The sequence below is a fragment of the Microtus pennsylvanicus genome, chromosome 7, assembly GCF_037038515.1.
Source record: "Microtus pennsylvanicus isolate mMicPen1 chromosome 7, mMicPen1.hap1, whole genome shotgun sequence".
NCBI lineage: Eukaryota > Metazoa > Chordata > Mammalia > Rodentia > Cricetidae > Microtus > Microtus pennsylvanicus.
This window is the reverse complement of record NC_134585.1, coordinates 8726193-8741059: the sequence shown is the minus strand read 5'-3', so window position 1 is coordinate 8741059 and position 14867 is coordinate 8726193. Positions and strand designations below refer to the sequence as shown.

General features: G+C 53.3%; 1 protein-coding gene across 3 annotated transcripts; it reads right to left on the bottom strand.

Annotated features, from left to right (window-relative positions):
* Positions 1-1266: 1266 nt before the first annotated feature.
* Pwp2 (PWP2 small subunit processome component) lies at positions 1267-14515 on the bottom strand. Of its 3 annotated transcripts, XM_075979814.1 has the most exons (22): positions 14435-14515; positions 13256-13368; positions 11914-12008; positions 11639-11738; positions 11366-11509; positions 10623-10758; positions 10171-10406; positions 9346-9489; positions 8966-9036; positions 8313-8449; positions 7781-7929; positions 7531-7678; positions 7114-7264; positions 6366-6546; positions 5686-5833; positions 4998-5106; positions 4584-4649; positions 3556-3774; positions 3303-3453; positions 3113-3187; positions 1713-1899; positions 1594-1667 (listed from the first exon to the last, which is right to left on the bottom strand). In XM_075979814.1, the coding sequence occupies exons 1-21, from the start codon at positions 14450-14452 to the stop codon at positions 1722-1724; spliced, it is 2769 nt and encodes a 922-aa protein (XP_075835929.1). In that variant the 5' UTR covers positions 14453-14515; the 3' UTR covers positions 1594-1667; positions 1713-1721. The 3 variants fall into 3 exon arrangements, with proteins under 3 accessions (XP_075835928.1, XP_075835930.1, XP_075835929.1); XM_075979813.1 differs by having other exon boundaries at positions 1267-1899; XM_075979815.1 differs by lacking the exon at positions 13256-13368 and having other exon boundaries at positions 1267-1899; positions 14435-14509.
* Between the last annotated feature and the right edge of the window lie 352 nt (positions 14516-14867).

Sequence of the window (14867 nt, the reverse complement as noted above, 5' to 3'; positions counted from 1 at the left end):
CCTGAGTGCTGGGATTAAAGCCGTGGTGGCTGCATTTGATGGAAGGCTTGTTACAGTCCAGTGTCCATAGCTCCCAAAGTGTGACTGCTGGTTCCTTACCATTGTGAGAGCTGTCAAAGGTGGCTTCTTTCAGCTCCTAGGGGGCGATCCTTAGAACAGCGTTTGGAAATCAGCTGCCAGGTGTTTCTATCTTAAGATGGCAGCCCTTTCACATTAGAAGACATATGATGGAGATAGGCCTGGGGAGTAGAGCGTATGTAGAAGCCAGGGAGTGCACAGACGTGGGCGTGGTAGTCCAATATTTATTGGAAGCCGGGGCACAGATACTCAATGGAGTGGCAGTAATTTGCATCTGACCTCGTCCACAGGGACGGAATGGGCATGGTTACCGAGAAGCAGGCCTGAAAGGCACTCCAAAGGGTGTGAGCCCTGCTTCTGGTATAGTAATTAAACTTCAAGTTCGAGATGGGTGATGGCTCAAGTGTGGCTCGGTAGTACCTGCCTGCCACTCCTCAAGCCCTGTTCCACGTTCAGCACCACACAGACAAAAAGGGTAGGGCTTCAAAAAACTGTATCCACTGCTGCAAACAGAAATCTCAGGAGGGCTAAAACAAGTGAGGCCCCATTTGGGCAGCCAGGATCCTGACCCTGTGCAGGCAAGACGTGAGCCCCCATTCCGAGCTACACACAGAAACACTGTGCAGGAACAGGAAACCCGGAGATACCAGACTGAGCTCTGGTTTCTCTCCATACTGTGGTCAAGCCCGAGTGTATTTCAGGTGACCAGGACAATGGCGCACCCCGACTGTGACACTAGGTGTCACATAGATCCATTCCTGCGGCCTGGACAGAGGCCAATGGGCAGTTTCCGGCATGAGAGTTGGGACCTGTGGGAGACTTCACTGGTGAGCTGACACGCTGGAGTTGGTCAACCGCTGAAGTATCAGTAGAGCGCCCCTCTGGCATGAAGGGACTGTCCCCTCTCCCGTGTAACCTGTGCACACTGGCACTGATCTAGCATGAAGGGACTGTCCCTCTCCCGTGTAACCTGTGCACACTGGTACTGGTCTGGGCAGGCTTCCCTAGCCAGCTGTGAGCTGTCACATCCACCCTCCTGCGTCAGCCCAGCACACTTTCTGGCTCACTCCGTATACCTACAGATGACCAGGGCCACAGGCCTGAGCAGACAACCACTCTGGCCTTTCCTGCTTAGCTGAAGACAATGTCTCACCCAGGACACACTATAAACATCAGGAACTCAAAGTCGAGAAGTGAAGTCCTCACATTTTTAAAAAAGCTTTCCAACCCTAAGTTGGGAAAAAAGGTTCATTCTCAGAAGTCCGTATTAAAAATATAAATAACCGGCAGAAGCTTGCAAGTCCACACTTCTCAGAAGTCTATATGCAGGATCACCACAACGCCAGCATTCTGGACCTACAGCACACACGTGCCCATGGTATGCATCCCAATCCTGGACCTGAAAGGTTGGCTTATTGCCTCATGACAGCATGTGCAGTCTCACAGCAAAAGAGTCCTGGTTGCAGGGTTCTGAGGCCTCTGGCATCGCTCACTTTCTGGGCTCAGGGGGCGCAGTGGTTCCATCTCTAATCAGGCCATAAGGCGGTGCTTCTACACCAGCATCTCCAGTCAGTCAGTCAGGCTGTGAGGTGGGGCTTCTACACCAGCCATCAGTCAGTCAGTCAGGCTGTGAGGTGGGGCTTCTACACCAGCATCTCCTCTTCTTCCTCATCATCCGCAGCCATCCCGAGTAGGTGTAGACTGTCATCATCAGACGCGTCTGTGTCCTCTTCTGTGTCTAAAGGCTCCAGAGTGCGCTTTACACCCCGCTGCTTGGAAACTGCCAGAGCGTACTGGATGTTGTAACGGTTCCAGTTACAGCTGGGGACACAGGACATTAGGTCAGCAAAAGCATCCCACTCTGCCCCCACCAGCAGGACTGGATGCAACTGTTCCCCAAAATTACTCCTCCTCTCTCAGGCTGATTCAGTTCCTGCTGCACCCAGTGCAGGGCAGCGTCTGGCCTGCTCTCCTTGCTGGCCCTTCCATTATAGCCTTTACAGAGTCAGGGGCCCACTCTCTACATTCACAGGACTAAGGGGAAGTCTCAGACCTTATCTGCCAGAGCCATGGTTGAGAGCAAAACCCAGCAGAAAGGAAAAGCCGCACCTTGCATTTATGGGTGCCATGGCTATCAAACAGGGCTGCCTCACAAATGTACACAAAGCTAAAAATGCCTACTATGCCTTGGCAAAACAAACAAACAAACAACCAGGAACAAGGCTTGGAGGAGGAAACGGAGATGTGAGAGTATTCTCTTACAGATCTGTGGAGTCAGGGATGCATCAGCCAGGGAAAGATTAATTAAGCTTAGCCAAGCAGACCACCATACCCTAGCACAAGCACCTCCAACACCAGTCTTTCTGCAGCTAGGCAGGAAAAATGGGCACAAGGAAGAAGGGCTTGCTCTAGATTCAGAAGCATTATAAAGATAATCAGGAGGACTATGGGACCACAGTGCCCAGGTACCAGCCTCTCTCACGGACCTGAATGGAGAGACTAGTAGCAGGGTATCTCACAGATCACCACAAACCACCTGGAGGAGGCTGAGGAAAGGAAGGACTGACATGGGCTCATTCTAGCTAGCACTGTCAAAGTACTGCATATCAACACTGCCATCCCAGGGAAACCTGCACACACTGGTCAGATCCCAGAAATCAACTCTACCTGGCAGCAAGATGCACGCACAGCCACCTCTCATTGCCCAGAGACGATGTGTGAATCCAGGCTAGGCGGCCTGATCCTGCAATTCTGAAGTGACCATCCCCAGGGTGGCAGGCTCTCACTACATCTCAGGCATATCCTACCTCCACCCGACCAACTGTGCAAGTGCTCGTGTGTCCTCACTTTAACGTCAGACAGCCAGAGGTGATCATCACACTCAGATCACAGTTCACCCAGCAGAGCAGAACATGCACTGTGACACCAGAGTATTCTGTCCCCAAATCAGACAGCACAGGGAGCAATCCTGACTAGTATCAGCCTCACTAGCCCTACCCTGCCCTGCCGCCCCCCCCAACCCCCAGGCACGTACAGCTTGGAAACGTCATCCAGATGCCGCTGGAGGCCCTTCTGAAGGAACTGGACCACAGGCAGCAAGTGCCCCGCCCTGGAAAGAAGAAGTTGTCAGTGTGCATGTGCAGAGAAAGCTTCCCTGTGGCCATGATCAAATGGCTCGGTGACTTGACTAGCAGGTGAAGAGCAAGGGGGAACCCATTTTATACCTGGACTTCAGCTGCTGTCCGTGTGACATAAGTAACTTCTGGGTCCATATAAGGTAAAATTCAAGGTGCCTGGACTCTTCAAAGGAGGCAGCTAAGAACTCAAGCACTTTCTCTACATACAGCTCAGGAAGAGAAGCGCTGACAACATCAACTGCAAAAGAAAAGCCAGGCTCAGTTTGCAAAGAAGTTGCCAGGAAGGAGGGACACGGAGTTCCTCTATATTAGCAGAACAGGGCTGGTGGTCCTGGCTTACTTTCGTCCTGTGGCACAGCCTCCAGGGCCTCCTGTGCCAGTTTCCTCTCATTGAGCCGGAAAGCCATGAGGATGGCACGGGTAAACTCCCTCTGTCGTAGTGCCTCACGGATCCGCCCAGGCGTCACACTGGTGTCCAGCTCAAATGGGTCGAAGAGCATCTGGGCATCCAGAGAGAAGATGAGGAGCCCTTCTGTGCTGGTGGCCGCCCAGCAGCGTCCTATGGAGCAAGCAGCACAGGAACTTCCTCAAAACTTGAAAGCTCATTTAGGCCCCACTTCAGAGCGTCTGTCAACAGACTGCTGGCAGACATTCTCCCAGGATTGCGGCTCAGATGCCCACTTCCTCAGGTTGGTCCAGGAGTCAGCAGGCTTCCCAAACAGGGAAGAACAGGACAGACCTGAGCCTTGAAGGCTATAGTTTGTGCTGCAGTTGCTCAAGCTACCCACGCCAAGGGTGTGCCCACACACGGCATAATCAATCAATGGTGACCTATCTTAGAAAACCAAAGCTGCACAATTGTGTAACAGGGCAGATGGGACAGATCTGGGCTTCAGGCTGTGGTTTATGGACAGCTGGTCTACCTCCCACAATGGGAAGCGAGACACAGAGTGATCACCTTCAAACGTGTCTGACACAGAACGACAACACACCATACCTCACCCTGTCCCCTCCACCAGTGCAGCAGTGTTCAGGACCCTAGACCCTGGCTGCTGCAACGGAGGATACAAACCTAGCAAGCCTCAGGCCTAGGCAGACCCTTGAACACACTGAAGGAGAGAGGCACTAGCAGTAGCTGAGGTTTTGAGAGTCTGCCACCTAGGAAGGACACCTGGACTGCCATTCCCAGGAACAGGGTTCAGGACCCCACTATAGCTAGTATGGTATGGAAGGAATTTCACAGCTGTCCACATCAAGAGCCAGGCTAAACATGGAACCAGCCATTTCCTATCCCCAGGACATCAATGCTTAGAGCCTGCCAGCGGCAGCTTAACCCTCCCCCTGCTAACGAGGGTAACCCAGGCTCACCAGTGGGAGAGAAGCGTAGAGAAGTTACCCTGATTTCAGGTTTGAAGTGTCTGGAACTCATATCACCTGAGGAGGAAAAACAATTGTACTTACTTGACTGCCCTCTGCGGTCAGCCTTCAGGTCCACTGTGCTGCCCAACGACAGTCACAGGGACCTACAAAGAACAGCTTTCTCAGAGTTCAGGAGGGAAGCAGCCCTTCTAACCCTGTCACAGTGCTGTGCCTCAGGGAGCTGGGCATCAGTGCACAGGTCTGAGAGCATCTGCTGGCCAGCAGACAGCTCTGGCTGGCCCAGGGAAAGCCTCCAGAAAGGTAATGCAGAAACAGCTAGACTCCTCACTGCAGCCCCACGGAGGGAGCAGCAGTGTCATCAAGAAAAGTAGGTGGTGGACAGGTAAAGGGGCACCTGCTCACCTTTCCTTACACCCGGCAAGGGAATTGCGACGCCATTCTCCTCCCCAGCATCTTGATCAATGAGTGCCAAATTGCCAAACTCTGTCATCTTTCTTCGGTTCAGAAATTCCTAGGATAGAAGCCACCCTCATCTCACTCTTGCCCATATCACCAACCATGCCTTAACCCTACCCAAAGCACCTTCCTCCAGAGCATGCGCACGTACGCATGCCCACAAAGACAGCTGTAGGCAGCCACAGGCTAGCTCAGAGGCCTCACCCATACTCCTGAGGCAAACCGAAGTATGAGGAGGGTTTTGGGCACAGACTGGTGAACAAAAAGGGCAGATACCCGAAGGGTAGTGAGGACACAGCCCTTTAACACTGGGGCTGCACAGAGGGCAAGGACAGGCAGAAAGCTGTGCCTGGCTAAGACCTGCCTTTGTTCTCTTCCTTCCTTAGTTTCTTCCTTTACAGGGCTCTGAAGAAGCCTGTTAACTGTCCTGAGCCAGTTTATACCATATGCTCCTGTCTTCCAAGCAACCTAACCAAGCACTATCAGTCCCAAAGAAGGTAAAGATGCCAGGTCCTGGGGTGTGGACTCTTCTGGGCAGTCAGGCCAGTATAGCCTTCCCACTTTGCCATAGCCACATGCCACGTGCCAACCCTTTGGCTCACTCAAGGCCCATGGAGCCAAAACACCTGCTTACCTCCATGGCATCCAGAGACAGGTTGCAGGAAAGCTCAAACCTCTTCACCAGGATCTGCTCCCTGACGTGATAAAGGCACACAAACTTGGACATGCCTCCTGCCAGAATGTTCTGCCCATCCGCAGAGTAACACAGGGTAGTGAAAGCCCTGGGAGGAAGACACAGTTCCTCAAGCACTTTGACATGTGGACTCAAAAGTCACCTGGAGTAGGTGGGAACCCCACAGTGACACCCTCACACTATTGTTGCTCAAGGTTCTCTGGTCAACCTTAGCAACCTTATGACCCCCAAAGCAACACATAGCCAGATGGCACCACCTAGGGGGCCCACGGGAGACAGTCCAGAATCGGTCAGAACTATGTGGTTCTAGTTGGGCACAAGAGGGCAGGAAAAGCAGCACACATGCTATCGGCCCTCTTGGCCTCTCAATGGGACCACACCAGGCTGATGGCAATGGCTTGCCAACTGGAGAACTCCTTATCTACAGTGTAAAGACCAGCAAATCCACAGCACCTCCTTAATGGGTATGATATGGACTTGCTTGGATCTCTTTGCTATAGAGGCTCAGGCCCCACCCACCTCCACTAGGGACTAGTTGCATTTAGCAAACAAGCCAGAAAAGGAGCCTCTGTGCCCTGTGCTGGTCACCCCCCACTCCTGTCAGAAGAGTTGACACTCACTTGCCCTTGGCTGAATGTTTGGCTGTGATCTTGTCCAGCTCCTTCCTGCCTGTCTTGAGATCATGCCTGCCCTCGATGGAGCCCACCTGTACAGCGTTCTCAGGGTCCCAGAAGACGATCTGTGAGTTCAGTGTGGCCACAGCTAGCTCTGCACCATCAGGCCGAAAAGCCACTGACAGGGCTAGAGAGAGACCAACATCAGGCCCAGGAGAGCAGCACCAACCCTGAAAGGCAGCACAGTCCAGCCAGGAACAAACCAGCACCACTGGCTACCTCGGTGATGATGCAGAGGGGGCTTGGTGCCAAGACACACCAGTCTGACAGAGGGCCGTCGGGCTGGAGGTGAGTCACACCAAGATTGCCCCGAGGCAGTACAGAGTGACAGAATCTAAGGACAGGTCTGAGGCAGGAAGCACACAGGTCCCGGTAGCACAGTCTGCTCCGGGCACTCCCTGGGACTCAGTGGTGTTAGCTCTGGAAAGCAACAGGGAACTTGACAAAAGCACAAGGGCTCCCTGCCTGATGCAGCCTGCCAACGGGCTAAACAACCAGTTTCCTCTGGTCACGACACCAACCTTGGGGGCTGCTGCCTCTGCGGGTCTAGCATCATTCTCACCCCCACCCCCACTGAGCTCATGCCAAACACTCAGCTAGGATCAAGGAGGGGGCACTCTAGAGGAGATCAAGGCTGGAGAGCGATAGGAGAAAAATAGCTCTGGCCCTGGCCTGTCTGCAGACCCCAGCTCACCATCAGAGGTCAAAGCTAAGGTCTCTTTGGTCCTCCAGCTGTCAAACATGTCCCACAGGCGCACTGTCTTGTCCCAAGAGGCACTGGCCAGGATGGACTTCATTGGGTTAAAGCAAAGACCACTGATGGGCCCCTCATGGCCAGACAGAACCTACAGAGGCAGAGGAGCAGAGGCAGATGTGGGAAGGGCTGGAGCACTGATGCAGGCTGTCATGAGGGAGTGCGGGAAGGCCAGGCCGACCCCTCCATTAACCGCTGCGGCTTGTTACATGGAGCTCTGGGCCAAGCTCTGAACCCAGGTCCCTGAGCCCCAGCCACTGCATTGGTTTTATAAGGTGGAAAGCAGTGACAGTCCGGCCCACCTGCCACCCAGCACCCTAAGTCCATGCATGGTTCAGGGGAGCAGATGGCTCTTACATCAAGAAGTCTGCCCGTCTGCATGGACCACACAAAGATCTCGAAGGAGTCCTGAGCCCCTGCAGAGACGATTTCTCCACTCGAGTCAACAGCCACACAGGAGAACTGCGTGGGGCGTGGAGACGTGAAGGTGCGGAAATTCCGGTACCTGAAAACAAATAAGGTCAAGGCAGACTGCAATACACACCTGCACCTCTGGAGTGCCTGACCACACAGGAACTGGAGCCCTAGTGCTTGGAGGGGAACTCACCTGTGAAGGTCAAAGGCCCTCACAGTTCCATCCAAGGAGGAGGTGACAATGACGTGGCCAGTGGTGGTAAATGTTACACCAGTGACCCCGCTGGAATGTTCCGTAAAAGTGACAAAGCAGAAGCCACTGAGGGTATTCCATACCTTGACCTATAGCAGGAGCATACGGGAGCCATCAACACAGTCACCCGACCCCGTCCATGCAGCCTCAGACACAGGCACAGTGACTATACCAGGTGACGTCTAGAGAGGCCACCTGCCCCGCCAAAGTGGAGACTGAGGGCATGTGAGGGTGGCAATAGAGTTCTAGGCCCAGTAAGCGCCTGCCACTTCAGATGCTGGCTGCTGCCACTGTTACCCTTACAGAGTCAGAAACAGGGACATTCAGACACTCAAGACTCTGTCCTTTCAAAGTCTACTAAATAGTTAAAGTCTTTTGGGGCCCACTAAGGCTGTTAAACCTGAGAAATCAAAGCCAACTCTCCACCCACCTGGCCTACCCACAGCTCAGCCCAATGAAGCCCAATGCCCACCTTGCCATCGTCCCCACCAGTGACGATATACTGCCCATCAGGGGAGTAGGCCAGCGACACCATGCTGTTGAAGTGGCCCTGTTGCTTGAGCACATAGGATTCACTCTGCCACTCCCACACCAGCAGCTGGCCCAGGCCTGTGGGTACAGGAAAGCTGAGGTACTGTCTGGACACCTACCTCTGCACATAGCATGGGACAGGGTGTCCCCAACTACTCCTGCAGTACAGTCAGCTGGGGCTGGGCTCACCTTGAGCATTCCCTAAGAGCACAGCCCAAGGCAGCCCAGGGCATGGGGACTGGCCCCACCACTTGCAGCTGGGCAGGCTGCTAGACTGGAGCAGAGGCCAGGTCCAGGACACCTGCTACAGGCCAAGACCAAGGGGTTGTTGAAGGACTGACATTTAAGTGTGAGCCTCAGAAGATCAACAGTCTGCAGCCTTCACACCATCTTCGACTGCTGAGCTTCTGCTCAGGACAGGCCAAGGAAAGTCACTCTCCCCAGGGGAGCTGGCTTCTACTACAGGAGGTACAGTGCGGCACTCTGGCGCCTTACAAGCTCCAGTCTGGCTTCACTGGGCTCTGTCCCAAGACTCGACTTCAGGTCAGCTTTAGGGTGGAAGTTTCCCTTCTACTGCAGAGCAGAGAAACCAACCTGAGCAGCCGAAGGCGATCCAGTCCCCAGAGCTGTTGATGGCAACTGAAGCAACCCTCTGATCAGAGATACTGAAAAGGGCACAGGAAGAGCAGGGTGAACAGAAGTGGCCACCCTGTCCCCCGCTGCTCCCTCATCCCCCCCTGAGAAGAAGCACACTGGCATCTTCCTGCGGTTACTTGAGGAACTAGCACTTTAACACATTGTGTTCCTGAGGTAAGAACAGAATGAAAAAACCAAGGACAGAAAATGGACACCCAGGCACCTGAGACCGACACCTGTGGCTGGCGCGGAGGGCACAGATTGGTGGGAAGCCGCAGGCACATTCACCCCGGGCCTCACTGTGCATGTACAGAAGTGCCCCAGCGAGACAGACTCACCTCAGGGAGTGGATGAGGTTGAACTCTGGGAGCTCATGAAGATGGAAGATTCCAGAAGCAAAACCCGTGACCAAAAGATGAATCTTCTTATGATAAGCGGCAGCTGTCAGGTTGTTAAAGTCTCCTTCTTTATTCAAGAAGTACCTGGATCAATAGACAGAGGCACACAGGCTCTGTCACCAAGCTCGGGGTGGGTCTGGGTCTCCACTCGCACCCAGAAGCCTGGGTCAGGGGCACGCAAGATCAAGCTGCGCCCTGTGCTGCAAAAGCAGCACCGGCAGCTGCCGGGCCCAATGTTTCCTTCTAGCACGCTGCCTTCCCTAGCGGGTCCTGTCTGCATGAGGGAGACCCTGGGAGCACTTCTATGTTTCCTGAGTCTTCTTCAGAGGTTTCTTCCTTTATTGCCTGCAAACTCTAACCTTCTGTACTGGCACCTGCCCACAGGCACAGTGGATGCTCTCCCACTAGGATGAGACCAAGCACAACCCATCCTGGTCTTCGTCCTGCAGAGCCCTTCAGTCCACCCCTACCTGACACAGCAGGGTGGTGCTTTCCCATCCCACACATATGCCCACTCACAGCTATGAACTCTGCTCTCAGAGGCCATGAACAGTCTCTGTATATGACATCATTCATTTGGACCTGTCAGACCATGAGGCAGCAAGTCCTCTAGCCTTTAGGACAGGGTCTTACACCTACTACTTAAGGACCTCAATCCAGGCTTACAGACAAGGAGCTTGTTCTCTGGACCGAGGTCTAGGTGCTCCCCATTAAAGTCCCCACTTCAGGAGCACAGACCCAGAATACTCAGCCTTGGAGACATACTTGGCCAGCCGTGAGTACTTCACTTTCCCAACTTTCTCCTGTTCAGCTGGCATGGCCTTCCCTCGGATGGTGGTTTCTCGCTCCCCTTCCTCTTCATCCTCCTCCTCCTCCTCCTCTTCCTTCTTCTTCTGAAGTAGGTCTGCCTTCCAGCCCCTAGGGGCTTTCAGCTTTAGGCCCTCAGGGGGTGTGTCACACTGCCACACACACAGGGCTCCATCTTGGCTGAGCGAGTACAGCTGCAAGAGAAGCACCAGGGCTGGAAACAGGCCGTTCATTTGATGCCCGAGCCCTTGTATCAGGTGCCCCCTCCAGTGTGGCTTTTGGATTCCAACTCCACCAAGGGCCCTTTGACCTGGGGAGTGTCCAGGGCGAATCCCGAAAGACCCACAAGCAACCTAGCGGCAGCCTCATGGAGACTCAGAGTAGGAACTTCAGGCAAGGGGCGTACGTACATCCAGACTGTTGGACTCAAAGAAGCAGGCCACGATGGCGTCCTTATGTCCACCCAGGGCATAGTAGATGAGGTTGTCCCAGCGCTCAGCTCCAAACACCCATGTGGACATGTCTTTGCTTCCAACCACAAAGCACCTGGGATAGAGAACCATGCTCAGAGGCCATGACAGTGCCGCTCCCCTTCTGACCCCTCATGGACGACCACCAACCTCTCCTCAGCACCCAAGATGAGACAGAAACCCAAGATGCCTTCAGGGTAGGGACAATCAATGTATGAGGTGGGACCCAGGCCTCAGCAGCTCTAAAGCTCCCAGACAGCATAGCTGGCTTGGATGATCTTGACAAACTGAATGGAAACTTTTTTTTTGGGGGGGGGTTGGGGTTTCTCTGTAGCTGTGGAGCCTGTCCTGGAACTAGCTCTTATCGACCAGGCTGGCCTTGAACTCAGAGATCCACCTGCCTCCACCTCCCGAGTGCTGGGATTAAAGGCATGAGCCACCACCACCCAGCTCTGAATGGCAACTCTTATTTCTACAAAGATCTGAATTCTATTAGGTTTCCAGTGACAGATCAGAGAAGGAAGAATACTACAGGCCTCACTCAGAGCCAGGAGCTCAGTCTGGCTTTTGGAGGTTGCACCTAACCAGAAGAAGGCACATGGCACATTTTAAAATGCAGCCATGGCTTACAGGAAGGAGACTGCACTCTCCAGGGATAGTCCAAGGTGCCCCCCCAGCCTCACTTAGAGTCATCTGTCCAGTCGATGCATGTGGTCTCATCGTAGGGCCCAAAATAGGTTTTGTCCAAAACAAATGCATTGAATTCTCGCTTCTTTCCGGGGGCATGGTACATCTGAGCAATGTTGCCCTTAGTAATAACAAATTTTCTGCAGAGGAAACAGGGTCACAGGTGATACGGGGAACCGACAGTAGCTGGTCCAAGATCAGTACCCTGTATCTGCTCTTTACGGAGGGGCACCCACAGTGACACCCAGTCAGGAGACTGATGCTCTTACCTGCCATCGGGGGAGAAGGAGACGCTGTGCACGGAACCCTTGAAGTGGAAGTGGTGGAGCACCGACCTGCAGGCCAAGCTGACTAACAGAGCCTCGCCCCCTGCAAGAAGCCAGAGCAAGAAGGTGGCCACCCGACTCCAGGTGCAGCACATCTGCGATGAAATGCAGGAAGGTGCTGGACATGGGCACAGGTTGCTCGCACCCATGCCATCAAGTTCAGCTTGGCTGTGGTGATGCCCTTGTCACACAGTGCCTACCCACACGGGGACTATTACCTTCATCAACGATGATTGCAAGGCGACCATCTGGAGACAGCCCCACGCACTTGATGTTGTACTTGGTAGCCAGAGGCAGCGTATCTGATCTGTTGCTGAGAAACACAAAAACACGTACACAATTGGTCTCGTCACTTAGACAAGGGAGCCAGCTGGACTAACAGCTGACTCTCCTGCCATCGGGGCCTTTATGCCCTCCCAGGTAGGCTTGGCATTGACCCTGGATATTCTTTTTTTTTTTTTTAGAAAAAAAAAAAAAGATTTATTTATTATGTATACAGTATCCTCAGTGCTTTGCCTGCAGGCCAGAAGAGGGCACCAGATCTCATTACAGATGGTTGTGAGCCACCATATGGTTGCTGGGAATTGAACTCAGGGACTTTGTAAGAGCAGGTGGTGCTCTTAACCACTGAGCCATCGCTCCAGCCCCGACCCTGGATATTCTTAAAGAATGAGAACAGGGAAAGTACACGAAAGGAAAAGAAGCAAGCTTTGACTGGGCCGCGCAGGGTGTGTGTGTAATATCTATAAGTCCAAACAAGATCCCAATTTCATTATTTTGTCTGAGCTTTCTTTAATAAACGGGTTCTCTTTACTCCAAAGTCCCCGAGAAGATGCTATTTAAAGAAACAGCGACATAGAAGATGTCTATAACTCTACAGAGCCATCCGCAGTCATCACCAATAGGCAGAGCAGGTTCCCCTGCTGCCACATCCTACAGAGCCTGGAAACGGAGGTCCAGAGCTAGCCAACAAACTAAAGCAGCAGAACAGAGAGCACAGGGGCCTGAAACACTGGAGCCTCTTGCCCAGGCCATACAGGGTCAGCCCAGAGCCTCAGACAATCTTGGGTAGAGTTGAGTCATCCCCAGCCAGACAGAAAGGGGAAAGCACATTTGCTGGGGCTCACAAAGCTAAACCTGACCTTGAACTGCCAAGCTGCCCATTCTAGACCTCATCATCTCAGCAGGGTAGGGCTACTGAGCAAGGGTCCAGGGCAGCCTGAACGCTTCAAACCACTTGGCCTGGGGTCCTCAGAGGCTTTCCCTGATACAAGTGCTCACCTTTGAGCTAACCCTACTTGTCACCACCTCCGCAGAAGAGGTAGGGTCCCTTGGCAGGCAAGGCTGAAAGGCTCATGACTTTTCCTTTCTCTTTAAGGGTAATGTCGGTATCCCAGACACTAAAACAAAAATTAGGTACCCCAACAGCTAACTCTACCAGGACCTGTGGCCTCCTACATCTAGTAGCCCTGCAAGCCACATAGAGGAAGGCTAAGAGGACAGCTAGCCTTCATGTGTAGGCTAGAGCTGTTGTTGCTAACATCGCTTCTCCATACTTACTTCTTAAGGTCAAACACAGTGACTCTATTTCCCACAGGGCTGATAACAGAATTCCCATCGCAGGTAAAATTTAAGTTTCCACACCGATAAACTGTACCCAACAAATTCGAGAACTGCAAAGAAAATGAGGCCGTCTTAAAACAAAGGAAACAGTGCCAACTTTCTGAAATGGTGAAGGGAGGCGTTTGCGGAGGTGGCAAAGAACCTTACACCCAGGCAGGACAAGAACCCAACCTAATTCTCAGGAGCCCAGGGTTCCCACTAAGGTTAAGAAACTCCTAAGGCAAGAGGCCTTTGCCAGGCACAGAAGGGCATAAGATGCCCACTCCAGACCAGAGAGGCTGCATTAGTGAACAGGGCTCCAGGAGGAGCTCACCACACCAAACAGTGCTATACACCAGCGTCCCAATCTACTCGTTCAAGTATCAAACGCAAGCACTGCCATCCAGCAGACACAGCTCAGTGCAGACACCCGGACCTGTGTGCTATGACCAATATGAAGAGAAACGGCACACAGCCAATCGGACTGATACCCAAAAACAGCAGGGTCAGGAGTGCAGTCAGGTAGCTGCTAAGACGGACTGCCGAGGCTGAAACCTAAGGCAGGAATCGGTCAGGCCAAGGCCTGGGTTGTAAGTGGACAGCCATGCAACGCTAGAACACTGGGCAGAGCTTGGCTTCTAAGAGGTGTGACAGTTGCCGGGCGGTGGTGGCGCACGCCTTTAATCCCAGCACTCGAGAGGCAGAGGCAGGCGGATCTCTGTGAGTTCGAGACCCTGGTCTACAAGAGCTAGTTCCAGGACAGGCTCCAAAACCACAGAGAAAACCAAAAAAAAAAAAAAAAAAATAAGAGGTGTGACAAGTTCCAGGCGTGCTATGGAGACTGCTCCTAGGACTGGCGGCCCTGCAGAGAGCTGGATGTGGCTTGAGGTTCTTTCAGCAGCCAATTCTGTAACGTCTGACAGGATGAGTGAAGACAGGCTGGGTACAGCCCTTGAGACCCACTCTAGAGGAGTCGGAACTTCAGTGTGACTGGTAGAGGAAAAGGAGCAACAGCTTGCGACGGGCAGGCCCACCAGTGCTTCCACAGGCGGCCGATATGCCAAGGACCTCAGTTTCTCCTGCGTCCGCCAAGCCTTTGCTCGCCCTCCCGCTGCCCCCGCCCAGCCCGCTGCTCACCCGGTAAGCGAACTTCATCTTGCAGCACACGTGGGGGTCCGTCCTGAGCCACTTCCGAAATCCGAACTACCTCCGGCGTGCAGAAACGCACTTCCGGGGCGGGGCCACAACAAGAGCGTCCGGAGATGCCCCGCCCCCTCCCCGCCGCCAGCCGGCACTACGCAGGCGCTGGGAGAACTGGCTCAAAGAGACCCCTAGGACCAAGGAGAGCCCCGCTAATCTCTGGGTCTCGCTGTGCAGTTTCTGTGGGCTCCCGGGCAGATCACCGCATACTGGACTGTGACCGAGCCATCGCAAAAGAACCAAGTTCAAACGGAGTTTCTTCTTAAAATGTCTATTTTTAAGAGTTTAATGCTTACACTTATAACAATCTTAGTACAGTGGCTTTCCTCTGTCATATAACAGAATACTATGAAAATGGCACCAACTCCTT

Excerpts from the sequence above, each read along its gene's own strand:
- Pwp2 (XM_075979813.1), bottom strand. Across the intron at positions 12,009-13,255 it reads ACTGTGTTTGACCTTAAGAA|CAACAGATCAGATACGCTGC; the intron begins GTAAGTATGGAG and ends TGTGTTTCTCAG. Across the intron at positions 6,547-7,113 it reads CTTAGCTTTGACCTCTGATG|CCCTGTCAGTGGCTTTTCGG; the intron begins GTGAGCTGGGGT and ends GTCTCTCTCTAG.